This window comes from Rhyacophila brunnea, unplaced genomic scaffold, assembly GCF_057557595.1.
Source record: "Rhyacophila brunnea isolate RB1 unplaced genomic scaffold, BYU_Rbru_1.0 scaffold_18, whole genome shotgun sequence".
NCBI lineage: Eukaryota > Metazoa > Arthropoda > Insecta > Trichoptera > Rhyacophilidae > Rhyacophila > Rhyacophila brunnea.
Window position 1 is genome coordinate 30,203,115 of NW_028232837.1, and position 21,066 is coordinate 30,224,180.

General features: G+C 34.6%; 2 protein-coding genes across 2 annotated transcripts in view; one reads left to right on the top strand and one right to left on the bottom strand.

Moving 5' to 3' along the window:
* Positions 1 to 21,066, bottom strand: part of unc80 (unc80, NALCN channel complex subunit) — a 104,043-nt gene that overhangs the window by 30,823 nt on the left and 52,154 nt on the right. The window contains exons 30-46 of the mRNA XM_085945058.1: positions 20,599 to 20,755; positions 19,155 to 19,440; positions 19,021 to 19,041; positions 16,487 to 16,740; positions 14,378 to 14,497; positions 13,478 to 13,641; positions 7,986 to 8,124; positions 7,009 to 7,238; positions 5,566 to 5,791; positions 5,134 to 5,320; positions 4,690 to 4,856; positions 4,144 to 4,392; positions 3,020 to 3,152; positions 2,039 to 2,179; positions 1,212 to 1,405; positions 711 to 856; positions 402 to 596 (exon numbers count right to left, since the gene is read on the bottom strand). Coding sequence (XP_085801184.1) covers positions 402 to 596; positions 711 to 856; positions 1,212 to 1,405; positions 2,039 to 2,179; positions 3,020 to 3,152; positions 4,144 to 4,392; positions 4,690 to 4,856; positions 5,134 to 5,320; positions 5,566 to 5,791; positions 7,009 to 7,238; positions 7,986 to 8,124; positions 13,478 to 13,641; positions 14,378 to 14,497; positions 16,487 to 16,740; positions 19,021 to 19,041; positions 19,155 to 19,440; positions 20,599 to 20,755 — 3,009 coding nt within the window. The remainder of the gene's footprint in view (positions 1 to 401; positions 597 to 710; positions 857 to 1,211; positions 1,406 to 2,038; positions 2,180 to 3,019; positions 3,153 to 4,143; positions 4,393 to 4,689; positions 4,857 to 5,133; positions 5,321 to 5,565; positions 5,792 to 7,008; positions 7,239 to 7,985; positions 8,125 to 13,477; positions 13,642 to 14,377; positions 14,498 to 16,486; positions 16,741 to 19,020; positions 19,042 to 19,154; positions 19,441 to 20,598; positions 20,756 to 21,066) is intronic.
* LOC147073416 (glutathione S-transferase-like) lies at positions 9,878 to 13,261 on the top strand. Its single transcript, XM_085945055.1, has 4 exons — positions 9,878 to 10,094; positions 11,654 to 11,821; positions 12,111 to 12,250; positions 12,980 to 13,261. Exons 1-4 carry the CDS (start codon positions 9,947 to 9,949, stop codon positions 13,148 to 13,150), a joined length of 627 nt encoding a protein of 208 aa, XP_085801181.1. The 5' UTR covers positions 9,878 to 9,946; the 3' UTR covers positions 13,151 to 13,261.

A 21,066-nucleotide genomic window follows, 5' to 3' on the forward strand; every position in this document is an offset into this window, starting at 1 on the left:
AACACGGGTTGCTGATTGTATTATCATTATCAGCCTTCATCATGAAAATGTCAAAATTGTATTGTTATGTTAAATGCAGGACAGGACACGCCACGTGCGACTATTCTCGGAAGCTCAAGGATATTTCAGATATTTTTGTAAATTCTCGGTAATCTTCGATACAATTGTCGGGTGGATCATATGCAAAAAATAAATATTGTTTCAATTCGGTCACGACTCCAGTGAACGACTCAAAAGTGACAATCTGTTCCAAATGGAGATATTGGCATCCTATGGGAAGGCCCAGGAACTTGAGAAAAATGGTGAGGAGTGAGTGAGATCTGTCGTAGAGGAGGACAAATCCATCCGGGATGTAGTGCCATGTGGAGATAGAAAGAATATATAAAATGAATTAAACTCACCCATTAATAGAGAATATGTTCTTGAAATTAAAAGCTGCATTTATATAGGTTGCCATGACGTATCGGAGAATACAGGAATCTTCACTATGAAGGATTACAGCTCCGTTCAACACGTTTAAGAATAGATGAATATCTCCAGAGTAGGCGAAGTTTCCAGCCATCGCTTCAAACATACGAGCAATTAGACGGACCCACCTAAAACAAAATATTTCCATTAGTGAAATGTGAAATATGGTCTAACTACAGTTTGTTGAATATGTCCTATAGTGCAACTGATTAACGTGATATTTTTAAAGATGTTAAACTTACATAAATTTGTGTAAGACATCAAGTCCCAAAAGTTGTTCTCCCATTTCTCCGCCTTCATATAGATCCAGGTCACATTCAAGAGCTTTTCTTGGGAACGAAGGAAGCTTCATCAGCTCTTCATGGAGAAATACTACTCTTTGTACAACCTACAAGTAGAAATTAGTATAAAATTTGTAGTATGTATTACATTACAGCTAGGGTTAAAAGACAACTTTACAGGAGAGCAAAATGAAAAAACAATTTTATTAGTGTTACATATTATATTTTTTACTAACGTCTTACTATAAAAATATGCGTGTTACTACACCACGTAATAACTATTACTGACAGGACTTTTATGATGATCATAAGGAAATTCTAAACAGCGTAAACATATTTCTGTCAAAATGTGCCTTATATCCTTTTAGCATAGGCAGCCTCTATACATTATAAAACAACAAAACTGTTGATAAGTTGTAATGATAAAAATGCCTTAAATAAATAGTACATCAAATTATTTACCATGTCGACATTTTTCAAAATGGCCCATGTCAAATGGACCTTCCCGATCTCTATGAACTTGTGCAGCAACTCCTGTCTTTGCAGAGCCGCCCTGGCGATGCACAGACGCATGTGGACCAGCTGAAGTTGAGGGTATTGAGAGCGCTTGAAGAAGTATACATCTCTTACGTAGCTCAGAGGGTTGTGGATTTGATCTACAATTAATTAGCTAATTAGCTGCAAGTCATTTCAAATTACATGTTTATTTATAGCAAGCTTCACATTTGAGCCTTAAGATTTATTTGACACAACTGAGATAAACATTGTACATTAATGTTAGAAGCATAAAATAAGCTTTTTTACAGAATAAATCATCAATTGGTTCTACAATCCGGTGTGGATCTTGGCAACTCCACGAAGAGGGTTCGTATTTTTTTTTTTTTTTGAGAAATAGATGTTAGCCATTTGCTCAACGTATTAAGCCCATACTCTGAGTTCAAACACACATCGAAAAATAACATGTGAATTTTGCCATAAGCGAGATTCGAACCCGAGGCCCTCGACTTACCAAGCGGATACGTTACCACTCGACCATCGTGGGTGCTAGTTGAAAAATCTAGCCTTTATAGGTACAATAAGAAAGTGAAGAAAATAATAATGTTACCTACGCTAATGATTAAAATAGTTTTCTTTAGCGATATAAATAAAATAATATGTTAGAAAGAAATATGGTTGTGAACAAATGTGAAGAAAGTTCCTGAAGTGAAAAACCGAGATTGGATTCAAAACAATACCAAGCTTGAGATTATAGGACATAAGGTATTGTACAATGATTTAGGTATACTCACGAGTTTTGTAATCCACCAAGAAAAATTCTTTGTGCTCTGGTTCATCAATTCCGAAGAAGTCAAGAGACTCTCTAAGGATTTGGCAAAACTGTGTATCCTCCTGGACTGGAAACTGCGATGGAATTCCGCCTTCGTCCCGGTCTGAAATCGTTTATTAATATCTTAGTTTAAAGATCTACTGAAATTCTTATATTCAAAGTATATGTAGTGAAAACTTTAAAAAAATATAGTTACTTCGTTAGCTCTATTGAAATAATAAATAATATATGAGTCAAATTATAAAATTTCTATTGCTTCATTGATGATTTCGTTTTTTGCGAATTTTGAAATTCACATACTGACTGATTTAGAATATTTTGATTTTTGAACTGTTTGATTTTAGGGGTCGTCCATATATGACGTCACACCCTAAAGAGGGGGAAGAGTTTTGATATACTGTGATGATTTGTTATGAAGGGTATAGAGGGGGTTTTAGAAAATGTGATAGAATTTTAGAATATAATATTCGATTATTTTGTTTTTTAACAAAATATGACTAGGAAGGTACCTACTTATAAAAAAAACGTAAAACACTTATGGACTCTAGTAGATTTTAGTAATACATATAAGTAAAATTTACACTCAAATATGATTCTTTTCTTCTTCTTTTGACCATGTCCGATCCTAAGAGGGTAAGAGGGTTATATGGGCCCTCCGTACTGTAGAGGTTTGTATTAACATATTTTTGTTTTTACGAGAAATGGATGTTAGCCACTTGCTCAACCTATTAGAACCATACTCTAACTCAAACACAAATTAAAAAACAATATGACGTGTATTTTCCAGACCCAGGATTCAACCTGGGACCAACAATATTATAAGCCGACGCGGTAAGCGACTCAGCCATCGTGGGATATCAAATATGATAATGTAGTATAAAAGTATTGACTTCTTCAAAGACTAATTTACTTAGTTTCGTATTTAATACTATGTATAACATACCTGCTGGTCCATGAACGATGATCTTCTTTGCTGAAGGTACATTAGCAGTGAGTAAAATTGAAGCGTCACACTGTTCCTTCCTCAAAATTTGTTTCAAATCTTTGAACATTATTCCATGAACGCTGTGAACCACCTGTAAGTAAAATCCAAAGAGACAGTAAAATCGAACTTCAATATTGGGATCATACCTAAATAAGATTTCATATAAATAAAAAGGATTTCAAGTTAAACACATTTATATTTTTATAAAAATCGATGATTTTTAAAATAAATATGAAATATATTAAAACTATGAATTAGTCAAAAATCTCTTAGGTACAACATAGAAAACTTAATAAACTAAAAATGACCATAAAATATTTGTATTAATAAGATGGGGTCCTTTGACAAATTCACATTTTATAACATTTTTTATAATTATTGTAGGTTTATCTTTGACTTGAAATAAAAAATATTTTTCTTTTTAATGTTTTCAGATACATATTTATTAATTAATACAGTTGAAATTGTAAATTATCAAAAAAATGTCTTAAATTGCAAGCTTTGTATTTTCCGCCAGGAGCCTCTGCTAGGTAAAGACATCGCCTTAAAGTAGGTTACTATAAAATATAGGTAAATTACCATTTTCTACCTTAATCGAAGCACATTATTGGCCTCCAAAGAGTAGATGAAGAAACATTGTCTTATAGAGATAGTTATTAGCCATTCTCTCAACCTATTGAGGGTTTAGTATGGACTAAACACACATTGAAAAAACAACATGTGAATTTTGACAAATGCAGGACTCGAATTCACAACCCACAGCTTCAAATGTAAACAGTTTGTAACTACTTCACTTACTCCACCGTGGGTACTTATAAACACAAGTATAATCTTTCATTTCACAATAATTTCATATAATATAAAGTTACACTTGGCAACAAGTGTCAGCTACATGTGGGTCACAGAATCGAATCCTGCATCAAGCAAATTCATGCAATATTTTTTTAATGGGTTTTTGGATCCACAGCATGAACTTTCTACAGAAGACGGGCAATATCCGCATACAATAAATTGTTGAACCAATGATATAAAAAGCATTAACAAATTGTGTCTGTGCATAGAGGAAATATGAATTGACTTACCATCCATAGGACAGAGAGAGCTGTGCCGATGAGCATCTGACCATCATCATGGGGTGAACGCACGTAGAACATAATGTAGCCAATGATGTAGTTGTAGAGGGCGAAGGCGGCCTGCTGTGGGAGTTTGGGCACGAACCGGATCAAGTGACGAAGCAGCTTGAACATTTGTTCCTGCCTCTCCCTCGTCAGTCGCTCGAGTACGTAGCGCAGAAACAGAGCCGAATCTTCCACCAGACAGCACCATATCACCTTGACAAATAATCCAAAACTGTCATCAAAAAATATTGATCACCATTTCTGTCTTATTGTAAGGGAATATCAATTTTATTTAAAAATGTTATTAGTTATCAAAATATTTTTTCTATCTACATCAGGCACTATTATAAATTAAGCCATTGGCTTAAGTCTTTTTTAAAATTCTAATATGCTGTAGTCCTAACACCACATATACATATCTGGAATCAAAACTGAGTCTTAATTAACTCAAAATCTACTTTAAGATAAAATAGAACTGGAGTGGTGAAATGATGAATGCGATATAGGTACCTGATAAGCCACTTCATAGACGGCATTTCCATCCTGGGCCACTGCAGCATCATCAAGAAGTGCCACTATGTGGATGACAGCTGAGCAGAGGCAGGAGGGGAAGAGAGAGTTGGCCGTCTGGGCATGGTGAGAGGTGTTGCGGAGACCTTCTCCGGCTTCTTCGTCAACTATTATGCAACATAAGTTTTATTGATTGAGAAAATAAGATACCCAAAAAAATCATGTCATATCTCTGCATGTCAATACGTAATATCCCCATGTCCAAACCGTCCCTGTAATGAGCACCCGCTATTCAACTTTATGCTACTTGTATGTAATCACAAATTACCAAAATAACATAAAGGTACTAATTAGTCGGTGAAGATTTCAAAACCAGGGACCAAAATTGCCACTCATCAGACAGTAATGGATGATTGAGTGAAGATGTAAAATAATAGAATTTACCCTCAACATGATCATCCTGAGGATGCTCGAGGCTGGGCTCCCAGGCGGCTTGTCGAGTGATAGGGATGGTTGTGATAAGGAACCCTTCCCTCTCAGCCCGCCTCTTATCTTCCCTCTGTTGCATGGCTCGCTTGATGGCCTCTGTCTGCTGCTTTTTTCGCGTCTTGGTTGCTGTCACAAGAGATCTCTGTCAAACAATAACCAATAACATAAGCTTAGTATTAATACAAGTTGGATAGATAATTTGCTTCCTGAATGTCTCACGTTAAATTCTCGATATATGGTGAATATCTTGTGCATATTTATAATATGCATTCTATATACTTAAATAGCGTTCATCACCATTGAAAGACGAATGCATCAGCACAAAGTGTGAAATGACCCTTATGAATGTTTATTAGGTAAGTACTATATATTGTAAATGAAACCTACATGTCTCTCCTGGTTCAAGGTGACTTCCATGTCCTTAGTTTTAACATGGGGACTCCATGGTGGATCGACAATTGGTAGAGATTCGATGCCAATTTTTGGTGATGGGAGGGTAAACTCGATTCCTGGTGGAGGCACCTTGAAGGTCAGGGAAGCTCCTTCTTCCATCCGGGGCCACACTTGGTAGCGCAGTTTCCACAAAACTTGGAAACGCAGGATTGCATTTATTCTGGAAGCATTGAAAAGTTATGATGTATTTTTTTAAAACTACTGTACATATTCAAGCGTGTTTAGGAAAAAGGGCGTAACCCTCACAGAACAAATTTTACAGGAGGGTCAAAAAACGTTTTTTTTTAATGATTTTAGTGTAATATTTTTTAAAAAATAATATTACATCAAATAATAATTGATGATTTGGTGTAATATATTTTCGATCTAATAATAACTAAAGAAGTTATTACAGAAAAATCATTAAAATTGAGGGTAAATGCTTTTTTCCTTAAATTAAAACTTAATTAATCTCAATTAAAACCTGAATTTAGATAATAATTCGGCATTTGCGGCTTACTTCCTTTTTATAGAACGTGTATATACATTGTTAATAATTATATATACATTGTTAATATCTAATAAAAGCACTTTTCGAAAAATCGAGGGTTACGCCCTTTTTCCTAAACACAGTCGAATTATTATGTAGTTATACAGGTCTACCCAAGTGGGGTTACATACAAATTTTACGTATTACATATTTTCACTGTAGCACAGTTCGCCGTGAGCTTTCTTATCTATTGCACCGAGATGAAAAAATTACACGTTGTTCTGTATTTCTAATCTAATTACATACCTATTTTCTACTGTCTTGTTTATTACGTTTATTAGTTTTTATTACGTATTTTGTAAGTGTTTTAGGTACAAGTCGGTTTGCGTTTACAGGAAGCCAGGCGGGAACCGCGCCAATTTTCATAGCCGATTTTGGCAAAATTCATGAATTCAAGAATGAAAACCTAACCTAACCTAACCTAACCTAACGAATAATCCAGTATATCGGCTATTTTCAAAATTTGTTTGCTGCTGGCTTCCTGTAAAGTGTAAACCTACAAGAACCGTGTTTTATTTAGAGATGTATTTTATTACAGTACTATACGACCCAAAGAGGTTGGATGGTCTTTAATATACGACCATATATTTCTGATACAAGATTTCACGGTGAAGTGTGATACGGCGAACTGCATATGTACAAGTTTCCGGACACGCCAAAACTAAGCTTCCAGCCGATAGAATATAATTAAGTCCACTAAAAATAATATAGATATGAAAGGAGTTCAAAATCATTCAATGAATATATAATTTTTTATTGAGCAACATGATGTTTTTAATTTAATGTTAGGTTAGGTTATGTTAGGTTACCTAGATATTTCTATTATAAACCTAGATTTTAAATCCTACCTGACACTGGGATCAGAATGCTGCAAATCTCTGAGCATGATCTCGGCGGCATGATGAGGTGCTTTGACGGCAGCCAGAATGAAGAGTGAAGCTGCACTGGCTGCCACTTCCTGACAACTGTCTAGGAGGAGAGCCCACGCTCCGGGCAGAGCTCCTGCAAAGCTGTCCTCCGACATCACCATGGCTCCTTTCACCAAGATGGCCAGCGGAGAGTGGAATGCATTTCGGACCTGTCCGATAATTATAATGTTACAATAATTTAATTACAAAATCAATTTGTATAAAAGAGAGGAATTGTAGAATAATAAATATTGTGAATCAAATAATGTCTTCTTCTTTGTCTATATCCGGTTATTGGGTGGAGCATACGGATATCATGTGATACCTCCAAGAATATCTTGTCACTTCTTGTCTTGCCAGTATTCTTGCATCGCCTCGTACCTGGAATAGGGTTGGCTTGAAAAATGGCAGACAAGGTTGACACTCTCTTGAGATATCCATAGTACATGGCTAAGCAAGGTCTATCGCCACATCTTCACTTTACATGTGAAGGGGGCTGAATGACCCGCTCACTTATCACGTCATTTATGACACACCAATTTAATTTCAATTTAAATTTAAAAAATATATATGTACATAAATATCTCCTTTTTCTATTACTACGACAGGCCGTGAGCACCAATAATAGTAGTGTAGTAAAACAGTAGGGTATTTAGTAAGAGAAGAGAAGCAGTCAGGCTTTGAGAAAATCACATAAATGTATTGTGACCTCAGCGAAAATCGTTTTCGGTGCCCCCGGATAAAAGGCCAGCGCCTTACACACTGGACTATGAGAGCTGCCTTACCACCTAGTATTCCCGAAGCTCAGTATAATATGGTTATTCTGAATCTTCATAAGGTGCTATACCTTGCAGTTGTGAAGCAATATCTTCAATACGCAACCATTCAACGTTTAATAAATATAAATATGCACTTACCTGAGTTTTGATGTAATTTAGTATTGGGCTTGGTATGAGTAGAGGGGCAGATTTTCTTGAACTGCCACTAGCATTGCCATCTCTGCCTGATGAGAAGATGTCTCCGCGGCTCGTTCCGTCGATGATAGAGCGATCGATCCTGGAATGAAAAACAAAGGTTTACCCAGATTGTAATGGAAGGAAGAATATCTTCAAAGAAAAATATTGAGAAGGGTCTTTGGAACCCCATGGTACGTGGCGTGGAAGGTATAACAACGAACTGTACTTACGTGTTGCTCAGTGATGCCCCTGTCGTCTCACAAGTATAATATGTAGAACTACTTCGTTAGGTAGGCCATGTCTCAAGGATGAAAATTACCCAAATACCCTAGATTCAGTGTTTCCCAACCTTATTTGTGCCATGCCCCACTTCAACGCTTCAAAAATTTCCATGCCCACCTATCAAAATTTCATAGTTAACTAACAAATTCTTTAAAAAAATGAATTGCTTCAAATAATTATTAAAATTTAACTATTTTTAATTTAACTTTCGTAAGTACGTACCTATGTATATTAAGTATATTAGATGTACAACTCGGAAGAAAATTAGTACGATCCTTGTGCGTGATGTGAGCTGCAAAGAGTTTTTATGTGATGTACTAATTTGGTCAATTTTATTCTTAAATCTCCACAGTTTGTGATATCAAAACAATTTCTTTTTTTCAGTAACAAATCATTTACAGCGCTAATGCGCCGCATTCAACTAAATATTATTAATAGAATAGTGGGGTGTATGCCCCACGTTGGTAAACACTGCCAAGATACTTCTTTTCAATAGACCAGAAGAGAACAGGATGGTTGTAGTTGTTTAATTATTTAAGGGGTTACTATTTATTTTATATTTGTTTAAGTTTAAGTTTTTGATATCTGGATACATGATTGATAAACATAGCTATTTTTTATGGTTGTTTTTGTATACACTTGTACACTGTATTACATTTTGAGGATGTATATATTTAGTTATCTATGTGAATATAGTATTTAGTAGTTTCATGTCATAATAGACAAAGAAAGTATGCAAGGAATGACTAGTTAATTGAGAGGTTAATTTTTAACTGCTTAATTTAAAGGTTTGATATTGACTGATTAATATAATATTCGAGTGACGAGTACTTAATTATCGTCTGAGCTCGTTAATTATACTTTCTGTTGATAGATGTTAGTATAGGGTCAGGAAACCTATATTGTGTTGGTTGGACAGTGTACAAAGAGACACAGCATCCCTGGGGCTAAGGTGCGAGTGGAGTTGTTTCCTGGAAGCAACCAAGATCAACATTGGTTTATAGTATGGGACATTAAAGAGGAGGACATGTAGTCGCCTTCCCTGTAGAAAATGTTAATTTAATTTAAGGTATTCCACTTTGAAGCAAGAAGTTTTTCGCCTGCGTTGCATTCTTTTTATGTGCTACACCGTCACGTTGAACAGAATATAAAACTGTTCCTTGATTAAATATAATTCGGAAATGCTAGAGTACTAGATCATAGGACAAAGGTAATTGTGTGAATATTTAAATTTATATCCATGTATATACAAAAAAACGTACTTATTATTTGTTGTCAATCAATTATCTAATTATTTTTACCAAAAAATAATTAGAAATATCAATAATTATTATTATATTCTGATAATTGATTGCCGCAAAAGTGTGCAGTCATAATTCAAAATATTTTATCTCAATTTGTGAACTCATGAACTGGGAAGAGATCTGAAAAAAATATTACCTTACTATCATTATTACCAATTAACATTATTTACCCAATTATCATTTATAACAAAATGATTATATAATGTATTACATAGTGATAATAATAATCAATAATTATTTATTCACACATTTTGTGGAATAAAAATCAGTATTTTTCGACCTCTCTCATAGAGGAGACTTGTGAATTATATCTCTTTAAATTTAAATCATTTCAAAATGCCACCACATTACAAGTTAATTTATTTTGACATCAAGGGATTGGGGGAATGTGTCAAATATATTTTGGCCTACTTTGATATTGAATATGAGAGTGAAAAAATAATATTGTTCACTGGAAAAGGAAATTGGAATGAATTGAAACCAAGTAAGTTTTCACATACATGCGGCAGTTTAGGATCATAAGGGGCTATCTACAATAACGCAGTTTTGAGATAAATGCAAATAAATATTTTGCTACCATGAAAATCATTATATAAAGCACACTGTACTCTTGTAAACGGATATATGTATGACGTAGAGCTTTGACGTGTCACCAATAAATACGATTACGGCATTATCGAAACCGGGCTAACACAAAACATGCATTTTTGTAGTTAGGCCCCTGTGATCCTAAAACATTGATAGAATCTGTACACATTCAAGTGATCTATGCTTATAATGACGTCTCTTGTAAAATTAGTTATGTGTCACTAGGATAAAATAAGGAGTATTATACCTCTCATTAATTCATTTACTCTCAGTTTGAGCTTTATGTGGCTCCATGTTAGCTATTGGATCAAAGTCATTGTCACATGCTATTCACCTGGATGAAGGTCACTCACCATTTTTATTGATCCTGTTCTTAGGATTTTTATATAGATACCTACTTTCAACAATTTCTTTATTTCGTTTATCGATTGATCCAAGGCATGGCCTATAAAATCAAATACATATTCAAATGTAAACAAACAATAGTACATATCAGTAATAAGAACATTTATCTTTGTGTTTGTGTTTGATTCAAAGATGCAATAAATTGAGTGAATGGCTAACAACCATTCATTGTAAAAAATATGATAGATAACCTTTACTCTGTTTGAGGCTCGCTTCCATAATGACTAAGCCAGTGGAGCACTTGTCTTTAAGGTTGTGCGTTGCGTGGGTGGTGGGTTTGATTAAGAAAATACATCTTGTTTTGACGTGTGCTTGAACCAGTCAAAGATCCAATAGACTAGGTGCATGGTTAACAACCATGCCTCATAAAAATATATTAATATAACCTCTACTAAGTCGTAACCAATATTATAATCGTTTTAGGAGCAGTAGTGGTTTTTGTTTTACTATGGAAGCGTAATATGCTTTGCCTTGTAGCAGAAATAGTATTTTTTTTTTTCCCCCAACCATGTTCGATCCTAATAAGATCATATGGGCCTCCACAGAATGGAGGTTTTTATTAACAGATTTTGTTTTTTACGAGAAATGGATGTCAGCCACTTGCTCAATCTATTAGGTCCATATTCTGACCCAGGATTCGAACCTGGGACCCACGACGCTATAGGGTGACGCTTAAGCCGCGCGGCCATCGTGGTAATTTAGGTAACAAATGGTAATTCAGCATATCATTATTGACCCACGATGGCCGAGTGGTTAACGTATCGGATTATAATGTCGTGGGTCCCAGGTTCGAATACTGGGTCTGGCAAATTCACATATTGTTTTTCAATGTGTGTATTTGTGTAGTTGAGCAAATGGATAAAAAAAACAACAATTTGTTAATGCAAAACTCCAGTCTGTGGAGGCTCATATGACCTTCTTAAGATCGGACATGGTCAAAAAAAAAGAAATTGTTAAGTACCCATAGTCCCCAGTTGAGAAAATGATATCGGGATGTTATATGTGTTGCTATTCCTACATAATAATGATGGAGTATTAAAAAAATTCCAGCTATGCCGTTCGGACAGTTGCCAGTGTTGGAAGTGGATGGAAAGCGGTTGTATCAGTCGCAGGCTATTTGCCAATACTTGGCAGGAGAGTACGGACTTACTGCCGGCAATCCATGGGAAGATGCACAGATCATCGCAATCGGATGCTCGCTCCAAGATATTTTAATCAGTAAGTTGTATAAACAAATTGATTACCTACTGACAATTATATTTAAAAAGAACATGGAAAGGTTTTGTTAACCCCATTCTAACTTGTTTCAAGTGCAATTTATTATTTTGAGTTGCCTTCTAGTGAATGTCCACTTTTAATGTATTATATTTATTTTTTATATATTATATATTTTTATATTTATTTATTATAATTATTTCTAAATCTAAGCTGTCAAATCACTACCCATAATAGGACAACCGGTATGTATCGATATGTTAGAATTTAATAATTAGTTTTATATTTTTAGGAGTCGCAAGATTCTTCTATGAGAGAAATCAAGAGAAGAGGGCTGAACTCAAAATAGAAAGGGAGACCAAGATGCTACCCTTCTATTTCGAACGTTTCGAAAAACTACTCAAGGAAAAGGGAGACTTCTTTGCCGGCAAGGTACTTAATATTATAATGTTTGTTTAGTAATTTTGACATTTATAAACTTTCCATTACATTATGGTTTTGGACGTCCTAGTTGCAATCTGTGGAACTACACGTCCCTCCCTCCTGCTCTATAGTCCTGAATCCTTGCTTCCGTCCTTCACTAGGTACATATAGCACCGTGAGATTGCAGTCATATCATATTGATGGTAGAATAGAAATTATTTTTGTGAAACTTATGATTCTATGTTCACTATTACAAATAAGAATAAGATAGATACCTATAAACTACTTGCATAACTACCTAATTATTTATTTCTCTAAACGGGCCCCAAGTCCATAACTACCTTGATTTTTAATTGAGATATTATAAATATTAGGACTTCCAAATGTTGATACTTTTTCTTTCAATTGACATCTCCGAAGTGTAGTAAATAGTGTAACTTCTACGTTGGTTATAAATCCAGTTGAATATATGTCAGAATTTTGTGTATCTAGCAATTTATATATTTTTTGCAGTACCTGAACATTTTATCTGTTGGCATATACAGTGTTTTTACCTGGTGCAGCCGAATTACCCAGGGTTCTGCAATGGTTCTAAACGATTAGCCCGACAATACCAGACATAGCGCAATTATTAAAATTGTTATGAAAGAGATACTATCTCTGTGATCGAAGCTGTAACAATTTAGTCAAAGTGACCAATGTGGAGTATTATTTTTCAACATTTTTGAAAATTTTCAGTTGACGTGGGTTGATTTCTACGTGGTGGCCGGTTTCGAAACCATCAACGGTATGATGGAAGCCGATCACATCACCGGAAAGTACCCGGCCCTCGAAGCCCACATGAAGAGGGTGTGGAACCTGCCCAAGATCAAGGAGTACATTGCTCAGAGACCACCGTATACTCGTTAATCATGTCAAAGATTTTATTTTATTAAATTAAAAATCTTGAATTATGAATAAATGTTATGATGTGAACAGCATAAAGAAATAACTCTTAAATATAAAAATAATCTAAGTAAATTTCTATTGCGGTTTTATTTTATACCACTTAAATTATAATATAATACTTCCATGAAACCTTTTATCTGCAAATAGAGTTTTTATATAGTGAACTGAAGCTGAAAATAAATGAATTGATAAAATCTCTTGATTTGGGATACTTTTACAATGGTCATATGCTCCGTCTGAGAGTGGATGTGGAGAAAAGAACTAATTGAATTAATTAAAATAGCTAACCTGTCTTTTTTCCCAACGCTATCTTTCCTCCTGATCGGCGAGGTCTGCGAGCTGGTTTGGTCGGATACCTTGCGGCCTCGTCTGTCCTTCTTTAGCTGCTGTTTGTCGCAGTCCACATCGAACGTTGTGTTCTCACCGAGTATTCCAAATTTCTCGCCGTATATCTGAGAGACACGACAATAAATTGCATTTACATCTCAATGATAAAAGATATGTTTGAAAATTTTAAATTCAAATTTGGAGCTGTAGGTTCTTTATCTGGTGAAACATGATAATTGATAAAGAACATAGTTCCAAATTTTCGCTTAAAATTTTGTGGTACCTACTTATAACTTTTACTACATTGAAATCATTAAGTTAAGAATTAATTAAAATAATTGCACTTTTAATGCACTATAACCAAATTTAATGAATGTATAAAAAATCTGATTACATGTAAATTGTATGTAAAACATTTCACCGTGGCACAGTTCGCCGTGAGCTTTCTCATCGGAAAGAGATGACTGTATACTATACGGTCTCCAATTTTATTAGATTCAATATGAACATGAGTTCAATTTTCACAGCTGATTTTGGCAAAATTCATGAATTCGAGAATGAAAACCTAACTTAACAAATAATCCAGTATATCGGCTATTTTAAAAATTTGTTTGCTGCTGGCTTACTGTAAAGTGTAAACCGACAAAAAATGAGTTTTATTTAGACATGAATTTTATGTCAGTACTATACGACCCAAAGAGGTTGGACAGTCTTTAATATATGGCCATATATTTCCGATACAACATTTCATGGTGAAGTGTGATACAGCGAACTGCATACGTACAAATCTCCGGATACAAATAAATCTATATGCACATGATTCACTAAATGTTACATACTATTGATGTTATGTATTTGTACCTTCCGAACTGATTTAATGAGTCTGGAGCTGGCTCGCATATTCCTCTTGTAGCAAAATGGATGGCAGAAGTTCTGATGTGAACAGTAGTAATTGAATGAGTTTATTACCTGTACCACGGTCTGAAATTCAAATTCAAGTAATTGATTAAATAACCATTTTTGATTAATTTTTAATTATCTTATTTATTTTAATTATCACCCACAAGATGCCTCTATCCAGGGGTAGTCAACCTGGTCCCTACCGCCCACTAATGGGCGTTCCAGCTTTCATGGTGGACGGTAGGGGTTTCAAAAATATTTTCATTATGTTTTCATAAAATTCCCTGTGACAATTTAAATTTCAGAAAATATACTTTTTGTATCGCTCTATTAAAGAATGCCTGTCTTAATATCCAAATATATGAAAAATGATATTCAGTTTATTGATACCTTTCCCTACCTTATATCATGTGGAATCAGGCTTTATTGCTGTTAATCATATTATGACCAAAGAGAGAAACCGCCTGAATATTTCCGAAAGATGAGACCTTCGTTTGTTCCTCACAAAAATTGAGCCAGATATCCAGTATTTAGTTTCGCAGCATCAGGCTCATGATATAAAGTAAAAAGATAGATTCACACAGTAAGTTGTTTTATAAAGATTTATTCTGCTAAACTTAGCGAAAGTCTGACATAAAGTATTTGGTTAGTAATTATTATTATATGCTTTAACTTGCTGTAACTCTGTTTCATAAATTTTATAAAGTAAAGTTACTTCCCTACTTTATAAATCACCATTACTGTGGAACCGATGGGCAGTTAGAAAATTTTACTACTAACAGATAAAGACAACAGCGGGCGGTAGGTATAAAAAGGTTGACTACCCCTGCTCTATACAGTCTATACCTATAGGGATGTCAACAAAGTATTGATGCTGTATAGATGTTGGTATCAATACTTTCTTCCTAACCTAATATAACCTAAAAAATCACTCCCAGAAAAATAATTGTTCTGTTACCATAGTGTTAATACCAGAATTGATACATTCTTTCAATACAATTCTGATACCAAGTATTGATCATTTTTCTTATGATAATGTGTCATTCTTAGATCTTGGTAAGAGTTTCACAAGCCGGGTGAAGTTTATATGTATTTTGGAAAGTTTTTATTAGCTCGTATTCTTGTTTGTCTGGTGGTTGTTTGTCCAGTACAAATCTTGCAATCGATTTTTAACTATCTTCCCGACTATACATCAGAACACGATGCCAATGCATTCTTTTAATACTTTTAGCCATCATTAAGCAGAATTGAATTCATTTTCAGTTAATTCTGTTTTGTATGGAGATTTATTTCAGAAAAATCCGTAAAAAGTAAAAGACTTTTATTGGTTGCTAAGGGGGTGGTCCTAACAACTAAATTATTAATATATACGTGCGTTACTATGGAAATCAAAATGACATTTCAGCATTCTATATTTGTTTGTTTTTTATTTACTTCATATCAAGTACAAGTTTGAGCATATTGAGCATAATAATTCAACAGAAAATTTAAAAACGTTGTATATAAAAAGTTCTTTTATCTTGTAATTATTTTCAATCAATATGTGTAGGTATGTGATAACATAGGTGTTAGTGATATTGTTATTTTCATCTTCTGCTAAGTACCTAGAGGTTGAGTGAAAAGCTTTTTAACGATTGAAACGATTTTTATTTAAAAAAAAATTGTTACAATATCTCTAATTATAATATCCTGTGTCCACATGTTACATCTGGAAGGAAAAAGCGTTGGGACTGGTCATCAGATCAGGTCCCATGACTATAGGAACAACGTCTACTTTTTGACAGTAGCATAGATAGACAATTGAACTTTTTAGTCGTTTGTAACATAAAAGTAATATGTACCTATATGAAAAACATATACATACTGCTTGTTATGTTTCATATTTTATAAATTTATATATGTTTCTATTCATAATGAATGACAATAGAAACTTTGGTAATCCTTTTTAATTCCTAGATATAAAGAAGTATACAGTAACTGTCAACAAATCGAGACATTATGGCATGCAATATGTATGGGGTACCTACCTGTTGATGAGTCCCAAAAATACAATAGGAACCATTATCTCACCTTAATCCACGGCATCCCTTTGGAAGTATCATCAGTGTCGTTGCTATCCGGACTCTCAGGCGGATGGTCATGGTCATCGCTCAGAACTCCGGGGCTCTCCTCCCCCCCGCTGTTGTCACCTCCCGCCGCCCCCGTGCCGGCACCCGCACCGGCGGCGGTTGCATTAGCATTAGCCGCCTCCGATGTGTCGCTGCGGTCCGAGATTGAGCTCACTTTCCGCCGCGACTGGATCGAGTCTGCGCGTTTCACCACATCTGAATATGGTACACAATTGCACAAGCTAAGCGTGATCCTAAAGCCTTACGTGAGTTTTACAGGTGAAATAATAGCCTTAAAATTAATATACTGTCAAAGTGCACCTGTACCAAGGTAAAAGGCAGTATCGCATGATTTAAATTCAAATTATTGATAAACTTCAATTAATTTATATTATCAATTGGATCGTGTTATACATTTTTATAAATCGATTGAGGTTTTTGTGATACTGAGGTGACTAGCCTTGAAGTTTTGCCGTTTCAAATATATATTTGTCATTGGTGTAGCGGTCCAAAGATGTTGAAAACCTCTTTCTATAGAGATATAGCCTAAATGTATGAAATTGAAACAAAAAAAGCATGACTAATCCACATATAAAATTAACTATAAGCGACATCGCATTGCAGGTTTATTTGAAGAAAACTTCACTCTACCAATATGACATTTATTTGCCAATTGGCAGGGCGTATAAAATGACAGTCTGCCACGATGAGTAGATAAGCAGCTAATAATACTACACCACGAAATAAACAGTCCACGATGGCCGCGCGGCTTAAGTGTCAGCCTATAGCGTCGTGGGTCCCAGGTTCGAATCCTGGGTCTGGCAAATACACATTGTTTTTCAATTAGTGTATGAGTCAGAGTATGTACCTAATAGGTTAAGGAAGTAGCTGACATCCATTTCTCATAAAAACAAAAAAATCTGTTAATACAAACCTCCACTCTGTGGAGGCCCATATTATTACGAAAAAAAATACTACAATTCAGCATAATTATTTAGATGAAAAATCTTGTAAAATTTATGTAAAACTGTTTATAAATGCACTCGAATAAGTAATTAGAGTAAAAACGAAAAATGGCCACCATTGCGCATGTAAGACAATCGGAATTCCAACTGAGCGATGTTCATATTTTTGTGGAGTTTTCCAACTTAACCATACAGCATTCACTTGCACAATAATTTCAAATATCATATCAGAAATAACGTATTCTCCACAGAACACATGAATAAATAGAAATGTAAAAGCCATCGCCGTGGACCAAACTTCTGAAGCAGGGTAGTTTATGGCCTAACCGCCATAAAACCCAAGTAAAAATAATGATACAGACGGAACTATTGAAAATAGCATATTATTTAACACGTGTTTAAGTTTATCCCATATTTTTCCAAACTCGAGATCTATAGCCTGTTATACCACACCCAGTAGGGTAAACCAGTTCCAATTATTTTTGTGTTCCCTGGTATTCTCCTTATATTTATAGTCTAAATTCTTTGACCGGTCCTTAGTTCTTGGATCTTTAATTTTGGTTTTAAAAATTTTCATTACATACCTATTTAATTTAAAGGATTTATTGTGTAGTCATCATTTAAAAATATTTTTTTTGAAATGGTTAATTCTTCTATATATACAATCTAATTATGATATTTGCTTCGCCTTTTACCTTGCACAAGTTAGTATATTCCTTTCATACGTTTTTAACTACTTATAGCTACATAGTGTGTGAATTATCAATAATGAACAACTAAGATGTAGAATTGCAAGCATTCCAAAATATACATAGGTATAGTGCAACTTCTATATTGTTGAGCGGATGTATGTAGTATGAAAAGCGGGAGGCAGGTTTAGAGTTGTAGGTACCCAAGTGAAATGGACAGAGGATTTATAGTAAGCAGTGGAAGGGCAGAGGAATAGAGATCTATGTTGAAGAGTAAGTGGAGTTTAAGTCCCATAGAAAGTCGAAGTGACGTGTTATTTCTTATAACAGAAGTTGCACTGTAGTAGATATCTACTTAAACTAAATTACATAAATCTACTATTATTGTAATGTTAATAAAAATAGCTAGAAATACAATTGAACTAGAAGAGATTGTTAAATAATTTATTTCAATTACTTTGCTTTTAAAATTTTAGAATGTTCTTAATTTAAAATTAAAATAAAAGCATTGTTCTTACTACAGTTTTAATGAGAAAGGAAAGGAGGATAATGCTAACTAAGATAATAATTTAATAACAAAATTACTAGATACAATGAATAAAATTGATAAAAAAATATAATATGTAGCTTTCTACCAAACTTGTTTTAAGAATAGCGATTTTCTAAAAGGTGTATAAATATCTTAAATGTCAATTTTTAAATGCTACTGTTTAGTTAATATTACAAAACTTGTGTATTTACATGTGTATAAAATGTTTAATAATAGGTACAGGAAATTTCTAAATTTTGTTTCTACATAGAATCAAGTTTAAATACGAGTGAGTTTTGTAATATAACAATACTTTTCCAACGTGCAATGATGGCTGTAAACAAGGACGATAGAGATTTTAAATATTAACTTCATTCTTATGATGTTCCTTTACATATTTATGATTCAGGCATTCTTTCATGATAAGAAATTATAATGTCCACTTACATTCCTCCACTTCTTTCCCCTCCTTGGTGTTGCGACGCAGCTTGAGTGACTTTCTCTTGAAGGATCCGGTGGGATGGGCGTGCTGGACATGCGCCGGGAGAAGAGGCTGGGGGCCGAGCCCCGACAGAGCTGTGAGACCCGAAGGGGGCGCGTGCGACTGTGGCGTGGAGGGGCCAGCAGATCCTTGCTGGGTACCTCGGCGCAGAAGAAATGGTCTGCCGCCGGTTGGGGGAATGCGAGGTCGAGCTTTCTTTTCGTCAACGGCTGTAGGGGTTCCATCCTCTAGCTGAAAATTTACATTGTATTAAGAAAGTTGCATTTAATTAAAATTTAATTATCCGGGTATTTGGTTATCTAGAGTCTTTTGTTTCTCGTCTCGTGTTTCTCAACCTTTTTACACATGTGGACCACTGAAAATAGGAGAAATTGTTTGCGGACCACAAACACAGAAATAAATATATTATTTATATAGTAACGTATAATGACGTCTGATCGCAATTGATTTCGTCACATGAAACCATTAATTTATTTTAAGAACAACAAACACTTGCAGATAATATGGGTTTTGAAAATTTTATTGGAATTTTAACGTAGGCATTTGGATGCCAAAACTTCACAGGCCATCAGGTAATTTCTGCGGACAACTGGTTGAGAAACACTGATCTAGACTGTATAAGAAAAATTCTAATATTAGGTAACTACAATCAATAATTGATGGTGTTATGCATTTATGGATTTCAGATTAATACAGAATGGGGCTTCTAAAATATAGAAATGCTAGAAGAGCACTTGCTCTCTATCAAAGCATATTATATCATATGATGATAATTATATCAATGTAGAAAGGAAAAAGGGCGTCATCCACACAAATCAAATTTTATAGGAGGCAAAAAAACGTTTTTGTCAAGGTTTTCGTCAAAGTTAAAATACAAAATAGACATAACCTTGAAGTGCATGATAATAATTGATTTGGTTTTTAAATTTATAATCTGATATTACTTATTGAATTAATTAAAAAAACTAACAAAAATAATGGTTAAGTCGTTTTTCCCACGTCACTTCCTTCTTGTTTTTTTTTAAATCGCTAGCTAAATTTAAATAATAAATCGGCATTTCGCCGCTTACATTCTTTGGACACAACGTGTATTTAGTCGTGTACAATGTTATTATGCAATTAAACCTATTTTTAACAAACAGAGGGTTATGCCCTTTTTCATTTCTACAGTCGATATTGATTTTTTAGCTAGATTTGTGATGTTTTTAATGTGACAAAATAACCTTTGATCTGTTTATTTGTCTCCTTCGGTTAAGGAGTCGACATTAACATTTAATATGTTTTTATATTGAAATTTTAATTAGGTTAAGTGTCAGCTGAAACTGTCATGGCTAATCAACCGATACCTCAATTGAGTCGTACAAATTGACAAGAAAATTTTGTACTCACAGTGGCATTGGAACTCCCCTCTGACTCGTTCTCGGGCTCATGCAGCACGAAGGAGATCTTTCGGTCGGCGTCTCCAGCAATGGACTGCAGGCTCTGAGCGGAAGCCTGCGACTGGCCCATGCTGGAGAGCGCCATGCTCCACCGCCGGTTCGCCTCCCTGATCCAGTATACCCAAACTGATCAATTACATCTAGCTGTCAACAGCCGAACCGCCTCTAGCCATTAAGCCACTTAGCCCCCCTTTGGCCCCATTACCCTAACCGCTCCATTTCAACCCAATATCTACTTGTTACAAGCTATATATATACCCCGAAGAGTGGCACAATTCCAAAAATACTATTGTTCAGTATTTCTGAAGAATCGGTAATCATTTTTTTTTATTATGTGTAAATTAAGAAGACCAAGTGTTACTTTATATTATTTAAATCACAATTGTCATTAGATGGCATATTAATGCAGAAGCTCAAA

Bases quoted from the DNA above. Each gene is read 5' to 3' on its own strand.
- LOC147073416 (XM_085945055.1), top strand. From the start codon at position 9,947: ATGCCACCACATTACAAGTTAATTTATTTTGACATCAAGGGATTGGGG. The intron at 10,095-11,653 runs GTAAGTTTTCAC...AAAAAATTCCAG, and splicing joins TTGGAATGAATTGAAACCAA to CTATGCCGTTCGGACAGTTG. The intron at 12,251-12,979 runs GTACTTAATATT...GAAAATTTTCAG, and splicing joins GAGACTTCTTTGCCGGCAAG to TTGACGTGGGTTGATTTCTA.